Raw genomic sequence first — 25,077 nt, forward strand, 5'->3', positions numbered from 1 at the left:
CTAAGAGCCTTTCCTGTTAGGAATACATAGAGCGGTTAGCTTTACCAAATTACTTAACCTTCTTGGGGCTTCATTGCCTCATTTTATAAAGGAGATACTTAACTATATCGTCTCCATCTTCCCATCTACTGAAGCCTGCAAAATAATATTTATAAATAATTACTTGATTGAGAATAATCTAAAGCAACAATTGTGTGAGGCACTGATGTAACTACGTATTCCAAATCAAGGAAATAGGAGTCCCGCTATGCTATCTCCTTGAATATTACACTCATTTCAAGATGCCCCGCTTTAGTGAAGACATTGAAACACAGACAGACATCTATATGAAAATAAAGATAGAAATTTAGGAAGATATGTGGAAACCACACTTTTCTATCCAAATTTGAAAAAATTGGGGATGTTTGGTCTGAAATAAGATCTTTTAGAGACATCATAACAATCTCTAAACATTTGAAAAGTTTTCATGCCAAAGTGGAGAGAAAGCAGGTCAAGGATATATGGAGATAAATGTCAGGAAGGCAGATTGTGTTCATTCTAAGTAAGAATGTTTTCTAAGTTTGCATTGATGGTAGATGAGGTGACCCCTCAGTAGTAGCAGACTACAATTTTGGTTGTGCCTAAAGCACTAACCACACATCAGCATATGGCAGAGAGGCTCCTGCTTTGGATGGAAGGCGGTGCTTTCTGACCCCAAGGGTCCTTCCTCCTCTAAAATAGAGTCCATGATTTCTTAAGCCACGCTATTCTGGCAGAGTGGTTTGAGTATTGTCGTTGAGAAGCCATTGGTTTGAGTCCCAGCAGTAGCTGTCGTTCATTATGAGACTTTGGGCAATCCACTCAACACCTTGGGACAACTTCCTCACTGATAGCTTGAGTTAAGTTCTGCCTTTTCATGATTACAATCTTATTAGGGAAAGGATTTAAGGGAATTTTAAAAAAACATATGAAATAAAGATTTTTGGATCTTTAAGGTTCTTTCCGCCCAGATTCTCAGAATATGAAGTGCACAGGTAGAGAGATTTCATTTGAAATTACTAGAGAAATACAGTTCTATATTCTTTCTGGTCATATTTGAAACAATGAAGCTGCTGTACCAGCTTGAGCTACTCCCAAAAGTCATTTGGAAGAAGCTGAGCTCTAGGGTGTCCTTATTCTGAAGTTGTTGTTTTTTTTTTTAAACTATTTTTCAAGTTTGGTCCTAAAACCACAAAAGTATTTAAAACCCTGTGAGACCAGAAGATGGTTATGTAACCTCATAAGGCCTTTGTTCCTTCTCATTCCATCCTGAAAGTATCTGTACATGAATTCAGAGGAAGTCACCAAGGGCAGACCTGTGTCTGAGGGGAGGGGATCAAAGAGATGCTGGCAGGTTCACCGTTGTCATAGAGACCTCCAGTCCTGCAGTATCAAAGTCCTGGTTTAAAGAGCATGTCTTCCCATTTAATTCTGCCTCACTCCCCCCAAAAAAGAAACTCCAAGAAGAAACTGTCTGTACAACTTTAGATCTAAAATCTCAATGAGTACATAGTACATAAATACTATGGAAATACTATGTCACTGATGCTGTTCTCTACTCTCCTCCCAGGCCACCCATGGAAGACACCCAAACACTCTTGACCCCAGTGGTGAGCTGTGGGCCTCCAGGAGCCCTGCTGACCCGCCCCGTCATCCTCACCATGCATCACTGCGCAGATCCCAGTACCGAGGACTGGAAGATACAGCTCAAGAACCAGGCAGCACAGGGGCAGTGGGAGGTGAGCTTCTGCTGAGATAAAGATGGAAGCAGGAGCAATGCATGCAGATGAGCAGGAACAAATACGGGACAGCTTTTATCTTCAAAGCAAAACCTGGATGGAACTTTAGCTTACACTCAAAATGAAAGAGAGAGAGAGAGGGGGGCACAAAGAGAGGGGAGAGAGTGGGAGGGAGGCAGGAGGAGGGAGAGAGAGACAGACAGAGAGATGAACTGGTTCCCGAATGCTTTATCTGCTGACTGATAGGCACAAAGAAAATGGTAGTCAAGCATGAGCTAACTCATAGGGAAAGTGCACTCAGAGTCTTACACAAGTGCCTTTTGGCGTATACATACTCTATCTTGGGAAGGGAAATATATATATATATATAAATATATTAAACTTGCAGGTAGAGGAACATTGCACCTGGGTCAGAAAACGTTAGGCACTTACTTGCAGAAAAGTACCAGCAATATGGTTCTTCTGAACTTAACCTGGGAGAAGAGCAAGGGCGTGTCTCCCCAGCTCCACTAGAATGGAGACCTTCTGTGGCATCCTGGCTCTCTGTGGCTGCCGCCATCATCACCACCTAAGGACAGTGTCCTGAACAGACCCTCTGCTTTACATCAGTACCCTTTAGTTAGCACCTAAAGTGAATCGCAAAAGGATTTGTTATATTTACCATGAAGATTTTATACCTAATACCTTAAACAAAAAGCTTGGTTATGTTCATTGTTATCTCTTGAATAAAGAGTATTTATTGTTTAAATAGACCTGCACTCCAGGACTGAAGTTTAGGGATGTACTTTTTGTTAAGACCAGATGTGAGCAGACCTAACTTCAGTTTCATTTAAGTTTTAAATGATTTATCTCAAAAACATCCCAAAGTCTTAATCTCAAGTGATCCTAAATTGTTTGCGCAATTCTCTGCCTAATACTCTAAAACCTGTCCATTTCTGAACTTGACTAATAATAACAGTAACAACAATAATAAAAATAAAATAAAATAAAGAGATGAGAAGAGTAGAAGAGGGCAGTCCTCGTGAAAACACGCTCGTGCTTGTGGCAGCCACATGGAGCACTCTGTTCTTGGCCACAGCTTCTAGGAGGCTGTCTGTAACGGGCCATCATTAGATGGTGCTTGAGGCTTGCCCTGGCCCTGCTGGAGAAAGCAGCTTCTTTCCAAGTGTCCTTCTTGGGCTGGAGTAGACCTGGAGGAGCTGCCCTTCCTTCTCTCTCTTTTCTGGTTCAGTTTGAGCTTCATCTTTGTGTACAGGTTCAGTTGCAGAAATGATTTCATGGATGCTATTAAAACACAGCTCTTACCATAGCTCAGATGATGTTGCAAGGCCTAACTAACCAACAGCCACCTGGGGTGGCTACTTCTTTCACATCTTTTACCAGCCCCAGCGACTCAATTTATGAAGAAACATTTATTTTCTTTTTTGACAAATAACCATTGCTTACCGTGAGCCAGGCTCACTGAGACACAGTGGGAAGCAAAGTAGATATAGTTCCTGCCTCTGTGGAGGTTAAGTAGCCTAAAGCAGAGGCTGAATCGTGCCCACACATCTGCTTTATTTCTCCCACATGAAATTTTCTTTTAAATTTGCATTAATTAAAAGTTGGAAGATTTTGCACAAAAATCTGAACTTCCAGCTTCTCTTGAAAAATTAAAGGCTCTGTCCTCCCTGGGCCTGCATTCTTGCATAGCCGCAATGAGCTGCAGCCAAGTGGAGACAGCTCTTTAGTCAGGCTCCTGCTCTGTGCTCTGCTTCATCACAGTCTCCACCATGCCTTAGTGCCTTCCTCCCTACCTGCTTCCCACGTTCCTATTACCCGGTTCCCCCAGGAGGCATGTGGAATTGCGACCCTTGGTCATGGATCCTATGGATGGTCTTTCAGATGATTTATTCTGTAGCCTGAGCCATTGGGATAAATCAAAACCTGTTTGAGTTTGTAACTATTTCTACAAAACTCATCACTTCCATTTATTTCTTGCTAAATATTGTCAAAGTCTAAAAGGGTAGATTGTTTAAAGTCTTACATGAAAAATAACAGAGAAAAGTGTTTTAAAGGCATGGGATTTGTCATATCATGCCTTCCGTAGAGTCCAGCAGCTTGGGTTATTGAGGAAAAGCAGTGTATTGCTCTGGAAAATAATCGGCACATGGGTTTTGGAAGAATATAGTAGAATGGTATTGCATAATTCCTTACTTTCTCTAATTCTTTTCAAGACTAGATTTTTAGGGGAAAAACTATGATGCTATAATGACATTGCAATAAAAAAGTACTTTGGGATTAAATATGAAATTTAGAGATTAAAACATTAAGTTCTCAGAAACAGATAATGAACTCAGGTACGCTAAAGTTAAAAGGATAATCCATGACTTTCTTTTGGAATTTTATGTAGATTCCAGTAATGTAGATTCTTGGAAGATCAAAAAATAGTACATAAAGGGCATCTATGTCGAGAATACTATCAGTATAAGGGCAAGGGGAGTAAGGGACAGAAGGATGAAGAATGAAGATAGAGGTGTAATAAAGCCTGAGAAACAAAAAGAGCAGGAAAAAGAATAATCAAAACTCAGGAGAAGAGGTCCCCTCGGCCCCCACCTCCACGGCAGCAGGATGCTCAGCGGCTCAGCAGGGCCCCTTCCCTCTTGTCCTGCAGGATGTGGTGGTGGTGGGAGAAGAGAACTTCACCACCCCCTGCTACATTCAGCTGGACGCAGAGGCGTGCCACCTGCTCACCGAGAACCTCAGCACCTACGCCCTGGTTGGCCAGTCCACCACCAAAGCGGCCGTGAAGCGCCTGAAGCTGGCCATCTTCGGGCCCCTCTGCTGCTCCTCCCTGGAGTACAGCGTCCGAGTCTACTGTCTGGACGACACCCAGGATGCCCTGAAGGTAAGCGGCTCCGGCCTGACCCGTCCTCTTCATCTCCCCACCGGAGCCGAGGTCTGGTGTGGCTGCACACACCTAGAGAGGACGTGTATGTGTGTGTGCACCCACGTGTGTGAACACAAGTGTTGGGCCCAAAAAAAGCAATTAGAAAAAATTAGACATTTCTCTGAGGCCATGCTGATAAATGGGCTATTTCCGTTATGCTGATCCCTCCCAAGGGCTACTTTTGTTTACCTTCCTTGATTTCTTTTAATGAAAAATTTAGAAGTGGAAGAATTTGGCAAGGAGACCTGTGGTTGGTAAATAATCTGCTTCCATGTTTATCTCAGCTGCGTTCTTCCCAGGAAAGGCATTGGCGTAATTGCTCACCCTGTATGTGCCTCTGGTGTGCCGCTTCGCTCATACGCTCGCCCATTCTTTTATGGGCGCTGTGAGGAGGAGCGCTAGCATTTGACAACAGGCTGCTGCTTTGCAGAATAAATGAGCTTAATTCCTGGTGCTGTTATTGCCATGTATTTAATCCCACTTGAAGCTTTAAAGGATATAGTAAGTGCCTTTGAAGAAGTTATGATCTAGAAGGAGGAATAAAAGAAGTATGCCAAAGACTAGGAGACGAGTCAGAGTGTGAGGAGTGCCATAGGTGAATGCAACATTCTGTGCCGGTTCAGGAGAGAGAGGCATCATGTTATCTGGAGGAAAGCTGGAAAGGAGCTAACATTTCATATTGGCCCTAATGGAAGGTTGGGTTTGACCAGCAGTAATGGGAAAAAAATACGAGATTTCTAGGTGAAGGGAACAGCATGAAGAAACACAGGAAGAGCAAATACAGAGTCTACACGGGTATATTATTTCCAGTAATCCTGGAACCATAGATAGGAGTTTTGTTGGGATGGACCTTGACTGCCAGAGGGAGGAGTTGAGATTTAGTTTCTTGAGTTAATGGAAAGCCACTGGGGAGATTTAAAGAGAAGAAAGACATGATTGGAAATACGTAAGAAATATTAGTCTGACATCAGTGGAAAGACAGAGTCAAGTTAAGAAGTAAAGCATGGTAGAGCTAACATGACAACAGAGGAGTGAGAAGAAGGGAATCGGTGTGACGGATCCTGTTCAAGTAGCTCTTACAGGCCTGGTGACTGACCCCGCGTGGGTGAGCAGAGGGTCAAGTCTGCCTCAAAGCAACAGTAGCAAACTCAGGGGCAGGTGGCATTCGAGTGTGGATATGGTGCTTTTGCTTTTGGAGTATTGAGTTAGAGGTATGAGTTAGGCATCAGGACAAAGATTAGAAATATGGGTGAGTCTCTCCAAACGGACAGCAGATCCTGAGACAGAGACGCAGGAACCAAATCTATAATATTGACGTTTGTCATCCATGGGGATCAGGGACAATGTCAAGGGAGAGTGAAGGGAGAAAATAATAATAATGAAATAAACATTACTGAGAACTTCCTGTGTGCCTGGCAAGATTCTAAATATTTTTTATTATCTTATTTAATCTTTACAACAGCCCTGTTAAGAAACCATTATCCTCATTTTATAGGTGTGCCATCCAAGGCACAGAAAGGTTAAGTAAGTTGCTCTAGGTCACACAGCTATTGAGTGGAGAAAGCAGGCTTCTCGCCCGGGCAGCTGGCTGCAGTCTGGACTCTCTGCTCCTAAAGCGGGTTGCTCGAAGAGCCAAACCCTGGAGATAGGGACCAAGGGGAGCCCTACCATTGTGAGGGAGGTTGAAGGGCAGCCAGCAAAGGAGCTCCAGAGGGTGAGCATGCAGAAGAGGAAGAGCAGCAGTGGAAAGGGAAGATAGTTTTTCTGAAAATCAGGGTATTTACTTCTAGAGTTTCCATCCAGAGAGTATTTCCGGCTCATGAAAACTGGGTGTTGCGTGGTGGGTCCTTGGCGGGGAGGCAATGGGATTGCCGCTGGGATTGCCGCTGGATCTGTTTTTGATGGTCAAGCCCGGAGGAGTTTCTGAGGTGTAATAAATGATGCGAACACACAGCTCTGGTGTAAAGCTTAAGGTTATTTCTTTCATGTTCCTTGCAAATCTGATACTTCTAAGACATTGTCAGGGTAGAGATCATCCCAGGCTGAAATTCTTCTTAGGGAAAACTGTGTTTGGGGGAGAGCCATGGAGTTTCACTAAAGCAAATCTTTTTAACAATTCTAAGAAAAATCGTTGCAGACAGCGTATGGTAGAAGATTTACGTCCTATTTGAAATGTTTGATACACCTATTTATATTCACACTCCTACTTCTTATACTCAGGACCTCTTGACCTTTCTTCCCAACAGACACACACAAATCCATGCAAAAAAAAAGGTAATATTTTCTAAAATAATTTTGATTATTTTAATTAGTGAAAAGTGATGCAAGTGGTCAACACCGAGAAAGACTGACAGGTTCAAGCAGTGAAAGCAACCCAAGAGCAGTTTGTCTCATGGCCAGTGCCTTCCGAATAGACATTTATAAATTCTCAGCATCTGGGGACCCAGCTCTTAGGCTGAGACAAACATGAATAATGGGAAGGACCTTCTTGCCTCACGGCCTTTTAATAATGCAGAAATACCAAAACCCGAGCTGTAGTTAAACGGTCTGTGCAACATGCCAACGAGACATTAGTTCAGTCCGCCAACACTGCCTCACACCCACACTTGAATTGGAACCTTGGGGCTGATTAACTCAGAAAGGCCCTTCATTACCTAAATTCTGCCGTCTTGGCACACTGCCTGCCGCTGTTCCCCGCCAGTCTCTCCCCACGCCCTGCTTCCTAACCGCTGTTACCCATAAATACCATCTTTTGCCTCGCTCCTTCCAAATACCTCCCCCTTCCCCAGGCCCACCCCGCCCTCACTCACGCTCTTCCCAAGTCAGTAGTTCTCTATCCCACGCACAGAGGAATCCACTGGAGATCTTTAAAAACGACTTGCTCCAGGGTCCCACCCCAAAGGTTCGGATCTAATTGGTTTGGTTATTGAGGGTCTTGTTAGCACTCCCTGGGTTATTCTGCTGTGCAGCCAAGGTTAAGAACTGTTACCCTAACACTTTTACAGGTCTTTGGGGAACTGTAATCCTATTAAGGACAAATTTCCTACATTCTCAAGTCATTCTCTCTCCCATTCCTTCACCCGCTCGCGTTCACTGCAACTGGATCTTCCAGGTAACGTGGCACTGCTCACAATCCATGCAGTGAATCCACGCCCTCCAGCTGGTCATGAGGCCAAGGGGAAAGTTCCAGCACTTCTCACACCCCGCGAGCACTTCCATGGCATTGCTCTACTTCAAGGGCTAGCTCGCTCTTCTGCTATTCTTTATTCCGTTACTCTGTTATTTGTTACCCATTTCAGTTCCTTAGCACAGAGTCCCTCCAGTACACATCCCACCCTAGCAGTACCTGCCTCATGGTCCTTCTCCCCGCTCATTTTATTCCCATCATCCTCTCAAACTCAAGGTCAACACTTAATCACAGTTCCTTTGCCCAAGTTTATTCTAGTAGCCTTCACATCATCCCACTTCCACTTCCAGGCTGTTGATTCGCTTTAAAAACCCATAAATTTCTGATTTCATCTATTATACTCTGCAGATGTCTGCCGTCAGCTGGGCCTCCCAGGCTTCTCCACAGTCCTTTACCTCTTCTTGACTCATCAGATTTCACATGGCACTGCTTGCCAGTCCCTCCCACTCTCCCTCGGTCCCTGCCTGCATCACAGCCCCGTCATGCTTTGCAGTGACCTAACACCTACTGCACCACTCCAGGGAGGCTCCCTCAGCTGCTGCCCTTTACCCTGCAAACTTTTCATTTCAGCCTCTTCTCGCCTAGTCCGGCTCTGATGAAAAGGAGCTCTACCTTCCTGTTTATGTTTTAATCCAGCTCCTCCACCACCTCCATCTCCAGCATAGCAAGTGATGCCCGAATGCAGGTCTCACCAGAAATGATATTTTCTTACAGTGACTGCTGTGTACTGGCGACTCCTCTGAATTGCAGAAACCCTCACGGAACTTTGAACCAGGGCAGCAAGGGAGCCCAGTGGAGCACTCATTCTCAGGGGTCAGAACTCCACAGTCTGGAGAGCTCTTAGAAAAAGGCTATGGCCCGATGTCTGGAGCTGAACACGTCAAGACTATTAATTCCCTCTTTTTATCACATGTGCTTATATTGTCCGTGTGGATGGGGGGGGGGAGAAGGAGACCACCACATCAGTCAGTCTCAAGCAACCCTGATGCATTCTTTCATCTCCCTACCCACCTCTTTGAGTTCAGCAGCTTCTGTAACAATTTCCTTGAGTTTTGCTAAGCCTGGGGACAAAAATGGTCACCTGAAAGTTAAAAGCTGCATTTAGCAATATGGAAGCACTGATGTAGGATTTGGACGCTAGCGGTGACTACTGGAGCAAGAGTCAGGGCAGCTGGGAGACAGCAGAATGCTTTTATACACCTTCCAAGTGGGGTTTTTCCTGAGCACGTGCTGGGAGGACCAGTGGGAGCAAAGGCAGAGATGCTAAGAATTGTGGGAAGAGTTGAGAACCAATTCTGTTCTCAGATACAGAGCTCACGGCTACTGGAGAGACTGAGCTGGGTGTGTCACGGTGTTTCTCTTTTCCTCCTCTTCAGGTGATTAAAGTAATAATATTGGTGTTTTCTTTTCATTGTTTGCAAAGACTTAAATCCTAATATAAATAGCCCAGAAATTAATAGAGAACAAGGTTATATTTGGGATACGTTTTAAAACACCCAGGGAGAAGCACACATCTACGTTGACATAAGTAATTTCTGCCCTCCATCATAAGGGTATCATTTATGAGATGCTTCTTTTGTAATAAAGGGGTTTACACTAAGTTCTGAGATTCAGAACCTAAAAGAGGAGTTATTTGCATACAATATGGGCCGTGTGTGATGTTTATAGAATTTCTGACAGCTGTGTATGTCACACAAACCAAATGATGTGCATTCACATACGTTGGCTGTCTTTATGTGGTCATTTGGCACGGAGAAGAGTTCTCCTTGGATTTCTTTAGTTTTCACATGCCCTGCTCCAGTCTGTGGCAGAGCGCAGTACCCCTGTGAAGGATCCTGTTATGTGAAAAGACAGGAGAAAAATGTGGAAAGTAGGAAGTCCAGTTGAGGACTGTGTGAGACTCGGTTTCTTGGGCTGCAGTGGGAGGGAGCCTGGAAAAGGTTTATTTTCACCCTGCCACCTGATGCATTCCTCACTAGTGTCCTTCTGATGCCGCTCCACAGCAAGCTGAGACCCTCCCACACCAGAACACCTCAGGCTCACCTTTTCTGGGCCCACAAAGGCTGGCCCTCCATTGGGTTGGCCCCATTAACTGTATCTTTTCTTTCATTTTCCTCTAACAACCTCAAAAGTAGCCTGACCTGTGTTTCACACTTTCAGGATCCTGGTCTCTGGAATTAACTTAATATATTCATACATGTGACACATGTAGTAGATAACAATAACAAGAAAAATGTGTTAAAGGTTATAAATGTGTTTTCCCTGCTAGGTGTATGGAGGGGAGTGTGGGGCAGAAGGAAAGCTTGAGTCAGGCTGGCTGACTCAGTTGGTTCTGCCGCCTGTCAGCTCTGGGGCCCTGGTCATTGAACTGGACCTCTTTGGACCCTCATCTGAGCTACATCAAGGGCCCTTAGAAGATTCAAGGGGATTAAAGTTGTTAAGTTTCCTGGCACAAAATGCGAACTCGATAGTGTTAGTTACCCCTAGGTGGGCATTTAATTTTAAGGGCATTTGAAGATAATTGCTCAGCAAAACTATCAGCTCCAATCGTGGCCTAATTGCGAGTGAGCTCAGGTTTGGGGGCAGGCTAGTTGCTCAGCTGTTTGGGGACAGGGATCTTTTTGATGCTTCTAAATTTGTCCCATCTTTATCATCGTCTCATGAGACTTTGGCTCTGGCCCTATCATATATTTTGCAAATGACCTGCCACGTTGAATTTTCTTTTTTGAAGAAAGAGAGAAGAGAAAATAGAAGTTGTGACAGCGAGAATAATGCCCCCCCCCCACACACACACACACATACAATATCTACACACAATGTTCAGAACCTCTGAATATGTTACCTTATATGGCAAAAGGGACTTTGCAGATACGATTGAGGACAGACTTGAGATGGAGAGATGACCCTGGATTGCCAGGGTGGGTCTGCTCTAATTACTTGGTGCTTAAAAGTCGAGAACCTTCCCGGCTCTGGTCATCAGAGAGGTGTGCCATTCCTGACTTTGAAGATGGAGGAAGGGGACCACGAGCTAAAGAATGTAGGCACCCTCTGGAAGGTGGAAAAGACAGAAAAGCAAATTTCCCCCAGAGCCCCCACAAAGGAGGGCAGCCCTGCCAGCGCCCTGACTTCAGCCCAGTGGGCCCTGTGTCCGACTCTGACCCACGGAACCGTAAGGCAATAAATTTGCATTGTTTGAAGTCACTAAGTTTATGGTAAGTTCTTACTGCAGAAATAGAAAGCTATACAGAAGTTTAGAAAAGAAAACATGTTCAAGGATGAAAAGAAATAGGGTGACTTCAGAAGTTCTAGAACAACCTAAAAAGCCCTATTCCTAATAGTAGATGTGAGAGATCATCCTTTCTTCAGAAGTATGCGCAGAGGTGGACAAGTGACGTGGCCGCTTCTCTGAGGCTACCCTTGGCATTTTGCTTTAGAAGTGTCACAAACAGTTCTGACTGGGCAGGCTGGAAGTGGCAGCTCAGACCACGCGTCGGCTGCGGCAGCAGCTGCAGGAGCAGCAGGCAGAGCCCTCGGAACGAAGAGACTTGACGGCAGGTTTGCACTTTCGCCGGAGTCCAGCCTTGTTATTGTCAGGGATGAGGTGCGGCAGGCAGACCAGCTCAGGGGGAGCACAGCACCGGTGAGCCCAGGAAGAGAAGGGGCGCAGCAAGGCCGGCCCCCGGGGCTGTGCCCTGAGCAGGTGGCGAGGCCAGCTGGCAGTCAGGCGTCCTCACAGCCGCTCTGCAGCCTGAGGCCACCGGAGGCCAGAGGAGGAGTCAAGAGCCAGGAGCCGAGAGCGCTCAAAGTGGGCTCTCTCTTTGGCCTCTGTTGGAAGAGTACAGGCCCACGGCTGTGACAGCGACGGCGGCGACAGCCACAGTAGCCAAATGACAAGGGCGAGTTTCCACACAGGATTAAAGAATGAACAGGAGCAAGGCAGCGTCCATATAATCTGATGGGAGGTGGGATTTTTTTAACTCCAGCCAGCTTGCCTTTTGAGGTTTCGCCATGGCATGCTGCCGGTTTGCCCTCTGTGCCTCTGGGAGCCTCGGGTGCGCCTGGCAGAAGCCTGACGAAGGGGGGTCACGGGGCTTGACCTGCACGCCTCGGCCCCCGTGCGTGGTCCGGCCCCCGTGCGTGGTCTGGCGCCCGCGCGAAGCCTGCAGCGTGGTCCCTCCGCATCGAGGGAGCGGGACGGCCACGCCGCCTGCGCCCTTCCTCCGGACGCGAGGTTGCTGCTGCCCCTTCTGGGGGCGACCTCAGTGTTTCCTGCACGCCGCCGCCTCCGCCTGCTAGGGTTCCTGGCGCTGGCCCCAGGGCCTTGGCGCAGTAGATACCGCCGGCTCGAGGCTGTGGGTCTGCATCAGGGTTAAAGAGTGTGCGGAGACCCCGCACCAGACAGCAGCGAGGAAGGAGCAGCCCAACCGAACAAAGCCTCGACCAACCCTCCTGCAGCCGCTCTTGCGGGAGGGGTGGTACTGCGGGTGGAGCTGTACGCTCAGTCATTTGTTTCTTCCTTCCTCTGGCTGCTAAGTAAGACAAGGAAAGGAGTGACAGGAGAGTAGGTGGAGGGAAAGGAGAGAGAGAGAGAGGAACCAGCCAAAGGCTAGCAACCCCCCAGGAGGGCCACCACCTCCGGAGAGCCGGGAAGCTAGCCCAGCGCCCCAAGGAGGGGCGGATGTGGAGCGGCGGGGGACAGGAGGCGGGGCCGGCCGCGGCGATCGAGGACGGGGAGAGCAGGGCAAGGTGGCCGAGGACGGGGAGAGCCGAGCGTGCAGGACAGAGCCAGGCCCGGGGGCACCTCACACGGTTCCTGGCGCAGAGGCCCTGCTCTGCACTCGGGCAGAGACTTGTCACATCCTTCGACATGCACTTCAGGGACCTCAGTGTGTGCATCTGTGTCGCCTGAGGCTCGCATGTGCTCTCGCTCATTGTGAGACGGGCCCTCAGGCGAACTTGCCCTGGCTGGGCAGGACCAGGCGGCGGCGGCGGAGGAACAGGAGCGCAGTGCGCAGGCGCGTCCGCCGCCGGGATGCGGGGCCGAGGTCCCGGGAGGACCGCAGCCCAGCGGAGTGGGACCGATCCTCCCGCTAGCCTCGCGCGGTCAGGCCTTCCGGAGGGCAGAGCCTGTGTCTCAGAGCCTGGGAGAGTCTGAGTACAGGCCGGAGGGCTCCTTGTACGCACAGGCCTTTAAAACAGCTTGGATTTATTGTGGCTCTTCAGAAGCCCAGGCTGATGGCTTGGCATGGATAATGCCTTGGTTTAAGAGGTTATTGTGAAAGCTGCTTGTTTCTACTGTGGGATCCCTTGTCCCTGCCTTTGGAGCAATCCCTCACATGGTCCCTGAATCAATATAGCCCTCACTTAGGGCCACCGAGGAGGTTTGGGGCGGCCAACGCACTGGGAAAGCAGCCATCCCACGGGGTTGCTCAGATCCCGCGGGGCACCAGGCTCTGTTGCACAGGGGCCTACTCCTGGTGACTTTACCACTGGGGTGCGTGTGTGTTCCCGTGAAGGTATGGGCTAGACACACCTCTGTCGATAACTGACCCCTGAGAGAGTCTTTTCAAGGTTAAGTTGGAGGGGTGGAGATAGAATTGACAAAGGAAGTCGGAAAGTGACCCTTTCTCACAGAGGCAGAGCAAGCTCATCCAAGCAACAGGGAGACTCACCCCCAGTCAAAACGAGGCCCTGGGGTGGGGGTGCTGCCAGGAGTGGGGACAACCTTTGTAAAGGAAGGTGACATTTATATTGCTGAGAACAAAGAGTCTAAATGATCCTAAGTCCTATTATGGCATTTCATTTCAAGGTCACGGCATTTTTCTTAAGACTTCCTAAATCTTTTGACCTTAAGCATATTGTGTTCCTGCTCTCTTTCAAGGTGTGCGATATATCCTAATCACTGGGACCCAAGAGCAGCCTGTCTGGAAGCGGTCTTAGAGCTGAGCACGATGTGTTGGGCTTCCGCGTGTGGGTCTCCCCCGCGACTGTGCGTGGTCTGAGGCAGGCACAGGCGCTCACTCGTGTGTGTGCCCAGAACCTGACATGGTTCCTAGCAGGGCATGTGTGTTCCATTGATGTCGAAGGAAGGCTCCCAGGAAGATTAAGGAGAGGAAAGCATTTAACTGAAAGGCTATATCTTAGGGATTCACACATCTGTTATTTTTATGTTCTCTTACGGATCTGTATCATATGTATAATAACCAAAATGATTTCATACAGAAGGAATTCAGAAAATCAAGCTTTTTGAAATCCAAGTTACGGTATTTTTAAGTGAGATCAGCTATAAAGTTTCTGAAATTATGCTACTGAAACCGTAACAGTGTGGACCCGGGGCCTGACCAGGCCGTCGGGGGGCTTGCTGCTCTGTCTTCTGACACAGACTTCTTGGCGTTCGCTGCAGGTGACAAGTCCCCTCCGGCTCCTGTGTGGTTTTAGATGACATTAGTTTCCGAGGAGTTGTTTTATTTATCGATTGTAGTTGTTTAGTTCGCACTTTAATATTTTAAATTGGCGCTTTGGTTGCCTTCTCCTGCACTTTGTTATGTTTCCTTGAAGTTGAACATCCTGACGATGATGATAAAGTTGCTACTTTTCAGGAAAAAGCACTAAATGTCAGTTTTGTAAGATTGTTCCTGTGGAATCCTTTCCTCCCGGGCTGACTTCCAGGAGGACGTGTGAAAGGTCTGTGTGAAAGGACAGCTGTCCAAGCCCGCAGTGTCCAACGTGGAGCTCACACACCCGGGCCGATGAAACTTTGGGGCAAAAAAAGACAGTATTAGTACTTCTGTGTTTATCCGCCTTAGCTTTTAACCTTATGCATATTTTATAATGTAATATATTAACAAACTGATGTATTAATAGAGATATATAATTTATGAAGAGACATAAACAAAATGCATGCTCAGCTGTGGGACTGACAGGCATATGCAATCAGACGTGTTGAGGGACCTCTGCTCTAAGCGTTGATGCATCCTGATGAGCACTTTATCTTTCACCAGGTTCATGTCCAATCAAAGCGGGGAAAAGTCAGGTTCCTCTCAGCTCTTTGTCATTCCTGGTCAGTGGAGGGATAGAGAGCATAGAAGTATGGAGAGAGTATGTTCTCTGGCCCCATTGTCTTTAAAATGCCACTTTACTTGGTCCTTTCTCTCAAAAAAGGGCTCAAGCCAGCCCAATTTCTTTCCTCACTAGGGAGAACGCTTTACCATGACGTCTGAGGTCAATGCCGAAGAAGCCAAGGACTGAGCCTATTTCTCGGGCCGACTCCTGCCCAGACTTTGCGCTCAAAATGTGGTGTAAGATTTCTTGACTTCGAGGTCATGATCAATAGGCAGCATAGGCTTTTTTTCAGTGGGCCTCCCTGCCAAGAAAACTGATGATGCTCTCCATATCCTCTGGCAATCTATGTTGATTGTAAGAATGGGGTGTGGAGTATACATTGTTGGGTGCAATTACCTCCCGAATACAATGCATCTTCTTTTAGACATCCCAGGGAGATAATTTGGACATAATGAAGATCTATAGTAATCAGATAATTACTATCGATTGCTCTTTAGACGTCTTGATGAGGTAATTAGAGTGTACTGGAAAGAAGCTAGAACTGATTGATTGGCATGACTGTAATCTCAAAGATTTCTAATTATGTTTCTTTTCTTCTAATGGCTTATAAACAAACATCATTTTAGCTTTAGAATTTGTCAGGTGCCAGGTTCACTGGGAACATCAGCTTTCTGTATTATGCTAACTAGACACCGAGCATGATCAACATAAGCTCATTATGCCTTCCTGCTGAAGCAGAAGAAACTGCAATTAACCCTCACTTTTCTTATCCGTCTTCGTTTCCACATGGCCAGGTTCTTGTTGAGGAAAGGAGTGTGAAGTGTTGTGGGAGGGTGTTCCATGAGGACCATGTGCAACTCTGGGTTGGGTGGATCTGTATGGCCTCCTGGGGACCCTCAGAGCCTGCCCAGCCACAGGCACAGCAGAGCCATGCCACAATGACACAACATATGTGTCCAGGTGGCCGGCTGACTGGTTGAGGGCTGGCTGACTGCTCAGGCTCCTGTCACAATAGCTACTCATCAGCCAGCAATGCTCAATACTCTCAGCATCAATATTCTCCAGCAGCTGGACCGTGCTGTGTCTCGTCACCATGCTATTGCCTCATCTCTTCCATTAGACACTAATTAGAGGGGTCCCTGTCTGAGACCACATTCCACATTATCCTAGTATTTCCTACACCTTGTGGGACCTTTCCACAGCTTGCGTGGTTCAGAGTAGTGGCCCGACTCAGAGATGACGGATGCTAAGAACCGCTACAGCAGCAGCTTGAAGTGAGCTGTTTACATCTGATCAATGATGTTGGTAAGCTCTGCGCTTCCCAGACTACAGTCTGGTTCCCATACTCACCATTCTTCGCTGTGACCCATCTGTGCTTGGCACCTTGGCAGGTACCAGTCCCTGGGTGTGGAATGGCCTGAGTCATCGCCTGTGTAGTTGAATCCCATACTTTCAATTGAAATCTCACCAAAGAAGAAAATTGTATTTTGCTTTTTTATTTTTATAAACTCCATTATTTTCCTGAACCCATATTTTAAAAAGAAAAAGGTCACAGAAACTGCCTATGTATTTGTATCACTAACACTTTTAAAGCATGAGAGGAGCAAAGTGTGCACGGGGATGATTCAGACAGCAGAGGATACCCGGGATATGTTCTTCAATGATAATCTGTGGTTAGATGCTGTTTGGATAATTACAGCTGTAGTTGGAAATGCTTCATTGACTCCCATTAACTAGCTTGAGAAATGGACCTATATATGGAATTTGTCTTCATTCTACACCTTTACAGTATAAGTAAAGTTACAAAGAAAATTTTTAGATCAGCCACAGTTCTTGAGAAATGGGGGGTTCTTTTCAAAATTTAGCCTGAGTTACTGTTTAGTTCAGGGTTTGGTGCTGAAAAACCTTCCTAATCTGTATCAGTACATTTTCCTCTAGGAGGACATTTAATGAGCATATTTTAAGTTTTTTCATAATTGGAAATCAAGCAATAGATAATTTTAAGCAAAAATTTTATCTTATTTCTGTAGGTAAAGAAACTACAAGACTGAAAAAATGCCCAAAACACATTCCAAATTTTTGTTTGTTAGTTGGTTTTACCAAGTCGAAGACATTGGTTTGTTTTCTAGTTATTTGCCCCTTTCCCTAAAAGTTCATTGAAAATCTACTTACTTATCTGTTTAGCTATATTTCTATCTACTTTTTTCTTTCACTTAGGGTTCTTCCCGTCTGGGGTTCTGACTGTTATTTTCCTGCGTTTGGTTGCATGTTCCACTTGTCCGTGGGGAAGTGCAGACTACTGATTTGGCCCCACAGCAGCGGGTGTGGATTGCCGAAACCCAGTGGGCAGTCAGTAGGATGCAGTCCATGCAAACTGGCAGCAGCTTCGGCTGGAGGGGCTCAGGGCTGCAGATGTGGGAGTCACGTATTGCATGTTAGGTGTGGTGTGGGGGAGGCACAGTGGGGAAACCTGCTCCTCGGATGAGCAAGCCGGTGGAAGAGATGAGATTCAGTCATCGAGGTTCGCCTCACTAATCTGCTTGTGGTTTGGGCATGTCATCGCAGGAAGTTTTGCAGCTTGAGAGACAGATGGGAGGACAGCTCCTGGAAGAACCCAAGGCTCTTCATTTTAAAGGCAGCACCCACAACCTGCGCCTGTCGATTCACGACATCGCCCATTCCCTCTGGAAGAGCAAACTGCTGGCTAAATATCAGGTAAGGTTGCCAAGTGAGGCAGAGCGCAGAGCCAGCTCCGAGAAAGAGGACTGACATTATTCGGACGTCAGTACTCCCTTCCTTGAAGTTAATCCTACATCAGTACTTGTTTCTCCAAAATAGTTTCGGGTTATTTAGGTTTTTGAAAAATACTCTAGACATATTTGAAGGAATACTTTTGTCTTAAATCTTCTTCACATAATTGTGCTATCATTTGTTTTATTTTTAGCACGTAAGACTTCCAAGTCCATCATTTCATTTTTGGAGTAAACACTTATGTTGAATTGATAAAAAAAAAATACTGCCTCAAAATGCTTTCATAGGAAAAACAAGAATGTTATCCCACGTCACACAAATTGGGCTCCAACCTTGCGACGAGAATACCTGTACATGGCAAACTTGAAAGGAAGCCCAGTTTGGAAACTGAATCAGCATGTAAAAATAAAACCTGGTCAGGAGTTGACTAAATGACAGCGTTCCTTGTGGGAAAGCAGACACCGGCACCCAGCGCTGCGCTGAACTGGGTGCAATTTCTTGATACAAGTCAGTGAACATACGAGAAGGAGCAGGGAAGATTTTCCAGCTCCATTCTTCCTCTGATTTGTCTAGTACTTACACATAAGTTGTGAGAGACGAACCTGATAGTCCGCTAACAGCGCCGAGCTTGGCTGGGGGCTGCGCGCCAGACTCTTCTGTATAACTCAGCCCTCGACGGACAGATCGGGCCCTTTGACTTTCTCATTAAGTCTCTTCCTTTGTTTTCTGCTTTTCCCTGTTTTGCAACTGCCTTAAAAGCCCACAAATATTCCCCTTTTATGAACAATTTCCTTTGTACAATCATAATGGAAACTACTATTTTTATAATGACGATAATCTGACTTTAGTTCAGGCTAAGCCTGGCTGAATTCTTGCCATCTGCCGGCACCCAGGCTCTCCTCTGGTCTCTCAGTTAACCCCAGCTGGGCTGGGACTCGGGGACTCTTTCGCAGAGGAGGAAGTGGAGGCACAGAGAGGTTGAGTCCCTTGTCCCCCATCACCCAGCCAGCGAGGGGAGCGTGTTCTCATTCATGCTGAATTCTCCGCGCTTAACCACACGTTCTCCCATTTTTTGTGTATCCACCTTTTCTTTCTTTATTGAGGAAAGATTCTAGGACGGGCTCTGTAAGGAGATCTAGACTTTTAGAAAATCAGCGTCTGTTAGAGGCGTGGTGCTCTGCGGGCCAAGGACTGCTCTGCGCAGGGAACCCAGCCTGCGCTTTCGGACTCCAGCGAGCTGGGCTTCCCCGCCCGCCCCGCGAGGAGCCGGCTCTGTGCGTGCCCAGGGAGGCTTTCTTTGCTTTCCTCCAGAATACCGTGGCAGGGATTCCTCTTAATGAGCAACGACTGGAGTGTCGAGGTTTTATTTTAGGAATTTTTTAAACTTAATAAAAAATCATTTACAACGGCTCTTTTTATAAATGACAAATGGCCAACTGGTTAGGTATATGGATTCTGGAGGCTGACTCTGGGTTCAAATGTTAACTCTGCCGCTTACTAGCTGTGGGACTTTGGCTGAGTTGTTTAACGTCTCTGGGTCTCCGTTTCTCCATCGGAAAAGCGGGTCAGGATATGCTGCGCGGAGGCCGGTGGTGAGGATTAAATGAGGTAACGTGGGTGGTGCTGATGCGAGTACTTGGCAGTTCAGTGTCTGATGGTTACTTTTAGCGTTAGTCCCTCCTTTATGATTGACACTCTTTTATCCTTTAGGAAATTCCTTTCTACCATATCTGGAGTGGGTCTCAACGAAGCCTCCACTGCACATTCACTCTGGAAAGATTCAGCCTGAACACGGCGGAGCTGGTGTGCAAACTCTGCGTGCGGCAGGTGGAAGGAGAGGGGCAGATCTTCCAGCTGAGCTGCACCGTGTCTGAGGTGAGGCGCTCTCGCGGCCCCAGAACCCAAACCGGCGCAGAGAATGGCCGTGGGGAGGGGAGAGCGCGTGTCTAAAGGCAGCGCAACAGGGGCCTGTGGGAAGTCCTCAGAAGCCTCTAGAGGCCCTGTTTGTTAATGCAATAATATTGTTAATGAACACAGGGAACTAGATACATAACAGAATGTGATAGGGAAGCCTTTTTGAAAACAAGTCTTTAATGCTTTATGACATAAATTTAAGGATCCTATTCTAACTTTTTACAACAGATCTGAATGTCAAGTTTAAGGTTTAAGTGGCATGCACATGGAGTGACTTTTCCCCAGCATAGCCTTGATGCACCACGTGCCCTGTGTTGATGCGGTGCCCGCTTGCATCCTCCGTCTGTCTCTCCTCTGTTTCCTCTGCTTTCCTTGGGGAACTCGCCTCCCTCTGCCTAATCAGGGGCTCCCGAGTGGGGTGGAGGAAGAGAGATGGGCCTCCCCACCCCCGCCCACCCTGCTTCTTTCTTCCCTCCTTTTTTCTCCGTGTTGGAAGGAGAAATCTCTTGGTCTCCCTTCTCTCTCATACCTCATTCTCCAAATATAAGAAGAGATGTCAGAGGCAGGATGTCAGAGGCAGGTGGGCAAAATGGGTGAAGGGAGTCACAAGGTAGAAACTTCCTGTTATAAAATAAAAACTCCCGGGGATGTGATGCACAGCGTGGTGACTATAGTTAATAATACTTTACTGCATGTTTGAAAGTTGCTGACAGAATAAATCTTAAAAATCCTCATCGCAAGAAAAAAAATTCTGTGACTATGTATGGGGACAGATGTTAACTCGACTTGCTCTGGTGATCATTTAACAATATATACAAATATTGAATCATTATGTTGTGCACGGAAACCAATGTCATGTTGTATGTCAATTATACCTCAATAAAAAATAATAAAAAAAATTTTTTTAAAGAAAGAAAAGATGCCATTTTCCCCAGGCTGGGAGAAATGGTCCAGAAATAGGAACTGCGCATTTTGCCTGGTGGCCCTCACTTCACCTTTCTTCGCTGTGATCTCCACTCGCTTCACTTGGGCCTTTCACACGTCCACTTGCAGAACTAACAATGAGCACTGCTATTTAAAACTCCTCTGTACGGAGAGTAGGTGTCCCTGACCTTATCTGTTACCTGGCCCTGAGGCTGTATTTGCACAGTGAAACCCTTCGTGCTGGAGGAACAAAGGGAAAAGAAGAAGCCTTCAGAATGGTCGGGGCAGCAGCCCCTGGGCCGCTCAGAGCTGTGCTGCTCGCTGAGCCACAAAGCACAGGATTATCGTATTTTAAAACTCCGGCGGGACAGTGCGTGATTTAGAAGATGACTTCTCCCTCGCTGTCTCAGGCACAGTGACGAATGAAATGTCACTATGTTCAGCCTGTCTCGCTCCACATGTTGGATTTAAAGACTGTCTTCCTTAGCAAACTGAGGGGGAGAAGCACGTCAGCCTGCATGAGGCTCCATCCTTCTTTCCCACAGCCTGCCGAGGTGCGGTCATCATTTCCTCCTGTAGTTTCATGAGACTTTTGACTCATAAACAACTTTAGTCACAGACCTCGGTGACATTCATAAGGAATGATCTCGGTGTCAGGGTGCCATGGCAACCGCCGGGCCTTCGATGCGCAGGCCCTATCTCCCAGGCGCCCAGCACCACCCCTGCTGGCTCTGGAGGGTGTTTTCACTTTCCAGGCCCAGCAGGTCTGCAAAGTTCAATAACCACCCAGCTCCAGTGACAACAAAGGCCGCGGGATTTTGGAGGGGGCGAGGAGGCCTGCGCCTTTGATGCCTGCTCTCTGTTCAGCGTGAGCGTTTGCTGTGGGATGAAAAGGTGGATCAGATGCAGCCGCCAATGAAAAGGGGCTGTTGAGGGCCCTTCCTGGCTCGGTCCGCCACCCCCTCACCGAGAAGACACTTTGCATAGTGTGATCACAATTGGAGGACTGTCTTTCTTGTGCCACCATACAGGAAAGATGATTTCTTTTGCAATTTGGTGGCAGTCAGCTCAGAGAGGCCACCCCTTCGGTCGTGTCGGAGGCCTTTGCCCGTGTGTAACAGACAGGCACATTTAACAGAGGGAGGGGCAGAAATGACCGGAGTCAGATGACTCTGGGGATTAAAGGGCACTCTGCTGCTTTTACTTCTGGGTCACTGAGCCCCACCGTTGTGGTGAGCCTTTGAATGCGGGTGCATGTGGCCCACAGCGGGGGAGGTGTGGGGCTGGGTACTGATGTTGGGGAGCAGGGCCCTGCGCTGATGAACCATTGGCTCTGGAAAACCCTGAGACCCGGATCCTCATCCAAAGCTCTGAGCAGGGGGACACTGTGACTGACAAAGCATGACCAGAGAAAAGTCTCCATTTGTGGTGTCTTTTTTCTGCGCAGGGCTCCCTCCTAGGGTCACGCGGCAAGCTGCGGGTGAGCTGGGGTTGCAGTTCCAACATCCTGTCTCCTGAGAATGAGCTGACTTGCCAGGAATGTGCTGCCCCCGCCCCGCCCCAGCCCCCGCCACTCAAGGCAGTCAGCAGCCCTTGATAAAGCGCCATGCGGCCCTGGCCTCTCTAGTCAGGAGGAGAAGGAGGACCTGTTGCCCCCGGGAGGCCAGGCTGTGCTTGACAGAGACCGTGGTGATGGCGAGAGCCGGCCGGGTGGTCCTCTCTGGGCACTCTGGCCAGAGACTCCTTAACCAGAGAAGAAGCTTTAGGTCTCACAGAGATGAAGTTTAAGAATGAAAATGTCTGGAAGAATAAAAGTATGAGTATGAATGAATGTCAAAATGTAAATGATGCTAGAAGGTTTTTTCTTTCTTTTTTAGAGGAATGGGGGCAGTAATAATGGGGAAGCTACCCATCACCACCCAGAGAAAAAGGGGTGTAGACGGGAGAGAAACTTACAGTCTCTTCAGGCCTCCTATTCAGTTTTAGCCATTGACGAAGTCCTTATAACCCCTGTTGACTACGGACTCGCAGCACTTTTCTGTGCACGAAGAGTAATACTAAAAATGTACAAAGTAACATCTCTCTGCTACCGCCATCCCATCTTTTTGCCTCTTCCGTTTTCCATAACTTGTTCAAAACGACTGTTGGGAAAATCTAGTTTTTCCAAGTGACTTTGGGCAGAGTCGGCACGTGGGAGTGGAAGGTCGTTTCCACTGTGACGCGCTGAAAATGTGTGCGTCCCCCAGAGCAGCTGTTTGGCTAACGTTGAAAAATCATATGTTTAACTAAGGTATTCATCACGTCAAAGACAGATGGTACCAATATCATAAACAGTGACTGTAATAAGCATTCCGTGGGAGCAAACTCTGCTTTCACCTGGACGTAAAGGAAGAGCTAATGGCAACTGAAATTACTGGAGGAAATTTTAAATGTAAACGTGTATGTGTATTTTTCTTTTACTTCCATGGCTGTTGTCAGCCCTCTGGGAAGAGAGATGAGAAATGATGTCCTACTGAGCTTGTGTCATCCACACAGGCATCAACAGGCCAGTGGCCAGGGCTGAGGCTCAGGACTTGAGGGCCCACGTGAAGTGGTGACGGTGCTTTATTCACAGAGAAAAGGACGACAACACGAATACACGAGCGGACTTTCCTGAGAGGCAGGCCCGCCTTCCCCTGCCTTCCCTCAGGAGCTGACAGAGGGAAGAGCCGTGCCCTTCTCCACATGTAACTGGAAGGAAGCTCAACACATCACTCTGTGGCGTGGGCTTCTATCAGGAACTGGCTTCATCCTCTTTCTGTATCAGGAAAAGTAGGTTCATTTCAACCAATAGGAGTTGAGAAGCTTCCACGTGCAGGTCACTGTGCTGAGTCTCAAAGTGTGTTCTCAGGATGACAAAAACACTCTCATTGCCAAGAATTTGAGAAATCAATGGAAGTAACACAGAAATACAACCAACGTGCATAGGGCAGACTCTGAGGACTGAGGAGAGCTGTGAACTGTGCTGTAGGATGTCTCCGGGTTCACGTGATGCCCTTGGGCGGGTTTCCCGGGGGAGGCTCAGGGGACATGCCCTTTGGTCCAGACTTTCAGGGGTTTGCCCGACAGAGATTCATGGAGAGGGCAGAACAACTATTAGAGATGCATCCTTAAAAAAGGCACCTGGAAGAGTGAGTGGTCCAGGCTGAGTCGAGCTTTAGTCACGTCAAGGCAACCTGAGAGAGGCTGGCTGAGATTGTCAAGCGGCAGGAGCCATAGTGTGCGGCCCCTAGTCCGTGCCAGGCCTGGCTCTGCACTTTGCACATGTCACCTCTGGGGCCTCCTAGCGCCACTAAAGCAGGTGGTGCAGGAGTCTGGCTGCCCGATGAAGCACTGGGACTCCGTGTGGTAGGAGGGGCATTTAACACCTCTTACTGAGAAGGAGAGAGAGAGAGAGAAGGAGAGAAAAGGGGAAACAGCGGTGAGGTGCTTTAAGACGATTAGTCTGGCAGATGGGGACAGATAACAGGAAAGCAGGAAGGAGTTAATATGGCCTACAGTGCGAGGAATCTCTGGGGACACGAGCCAGTACTACAAAAAGCAGACCCCTACTTGTGTGGACTTAACCCCCAGCCCAGCCCGGTATGGTCAGGGTGGGGTGGTACTTGGGGGTTTGGTGGTTTCCTTCTAGGCCCTCTTGTTACCATCCAGACAGGAAGCGAGCATGGCCTCCACGTGGGCGATGGTACTAGTTGTGGAAGTAGCTGTGATTTCTCTTCGCCTCCACCTTCCCAACCCACGCCTACTTCGTTTTATGCCACGTAAGTGCTGGGCCCCTGGGTTCAGACCTCCCCAGCACAGATCCCTTAGAAACACTGAGCCGGGCCCTCGGATCGCTCTTGGTCCCCTTTGTTTAAGCCCCATGTCCTCGAGGTCAGGAGCCCTCGCTCCTCACGGTCCTTTGAAAAGAGTTCTGTGCCCGATGCGGGGAAAGATCTGCGGCTTGTGGCCTCATTCAGGGCCGCAATTCCCATTGGTTGCTTCTGTGTTTCATACCAGCCTTTGAAATCCTGGTATGTGGTGGAGTTAACATAAAGGAGCAGAAGGAATCCTCAGCATCTCAGTTTGCCAGGCTTTGGGTTTTGAGGCCAAATACTGTGGTTGCAGCCAACACTACTGTGTGTATTATGGCAAAAACTTCATTTTGCTCTGCTGTGCCCCCCAAGCCCCCAGATGGACCTGTGCAGTGCGATTACACAGGCCTAGCTGTGAGCTGCCCCCGGAATGCAGAACACGCTGTCAGTCAACATGGGGACACAGACAGCGGCGACCCCTGCAGTGCAGGAGCAGCAAGGCTGGGGGGCTCTGGGCAGTGGTGGCACTGACCCCCTGAGCTGAGCGCTCTGTAAGACACCAGAGCCTTCATAATGGCTGAAACCATGTGTGGCCTGTTTATCCTCCAGCAACTAATTATGTACACCAAGGAGTTACCTGCCCTAAGAAAGGAGGGAGAGGTGACATTTAAAGTAGATTACGTAGGTTTTCTTTTATTGCTTTAATAGTTTCCAGGCAAC

The 25,077-nt window shown here is 47.7% G+C and overlaps 1 protein-coding gene across 4 annotated transcripts in view; it reads left to right on the forward strand.

Annotated features, from left to right (window-relative positions):
• The window catches only part of UNC5C (unc-5 netrin receptor C), a 357,794-nt gene that overhangs the window by 324,364 nt on the left and 8,353 nt on the right, over positions 1–25,077 (forward strand). For 2 of the 4 annotated variants that reach the window (XM_070614239.1, XM_070614238.1), the window contains 5 exons: positions 1,589–1,757; positions 4,411–4,644; positions 17,501–17,650; positions 19,397–19,561; positions 19,829–20,253. In XM_070614239.1, the coding sequence (XP_070470340.1) occupies positions 1,589–1,757; positions 4,411–4,644; positions 17,501–17,650; positions 19,397–19,561; positions 19,829–19,834 (724 nt within the window). In that variant the 3' untranslated portion in view covers positions 19,835–20,253. Of the gene's footprint in view, positions 1–1,588; positions 1,758–4,410; positions 4,645–17,500; positions 17,651–19,396; positions 19,562–19,828; positions 20,254–25,077 lie in introns of those variants that run through there. The other 2 variants (XM_008529402.2, XM_008529401.2) reach the window with 1 other exon arrangement.

This window comes from Equus przewalskii, chromosome 3, assembly GCF_037783145.1.
Source record: "Equus przewalskii isolate Varuska chromosome 3, EquPr2, whole genome shotgun sequence".
Classification (NCBI taxonomy): domain Eukaryota; kingdom Metazoa; phylum Chordata; class Mammalia; order Perissodactyla; family Equidae; genus Equus; species Equus przewalskii.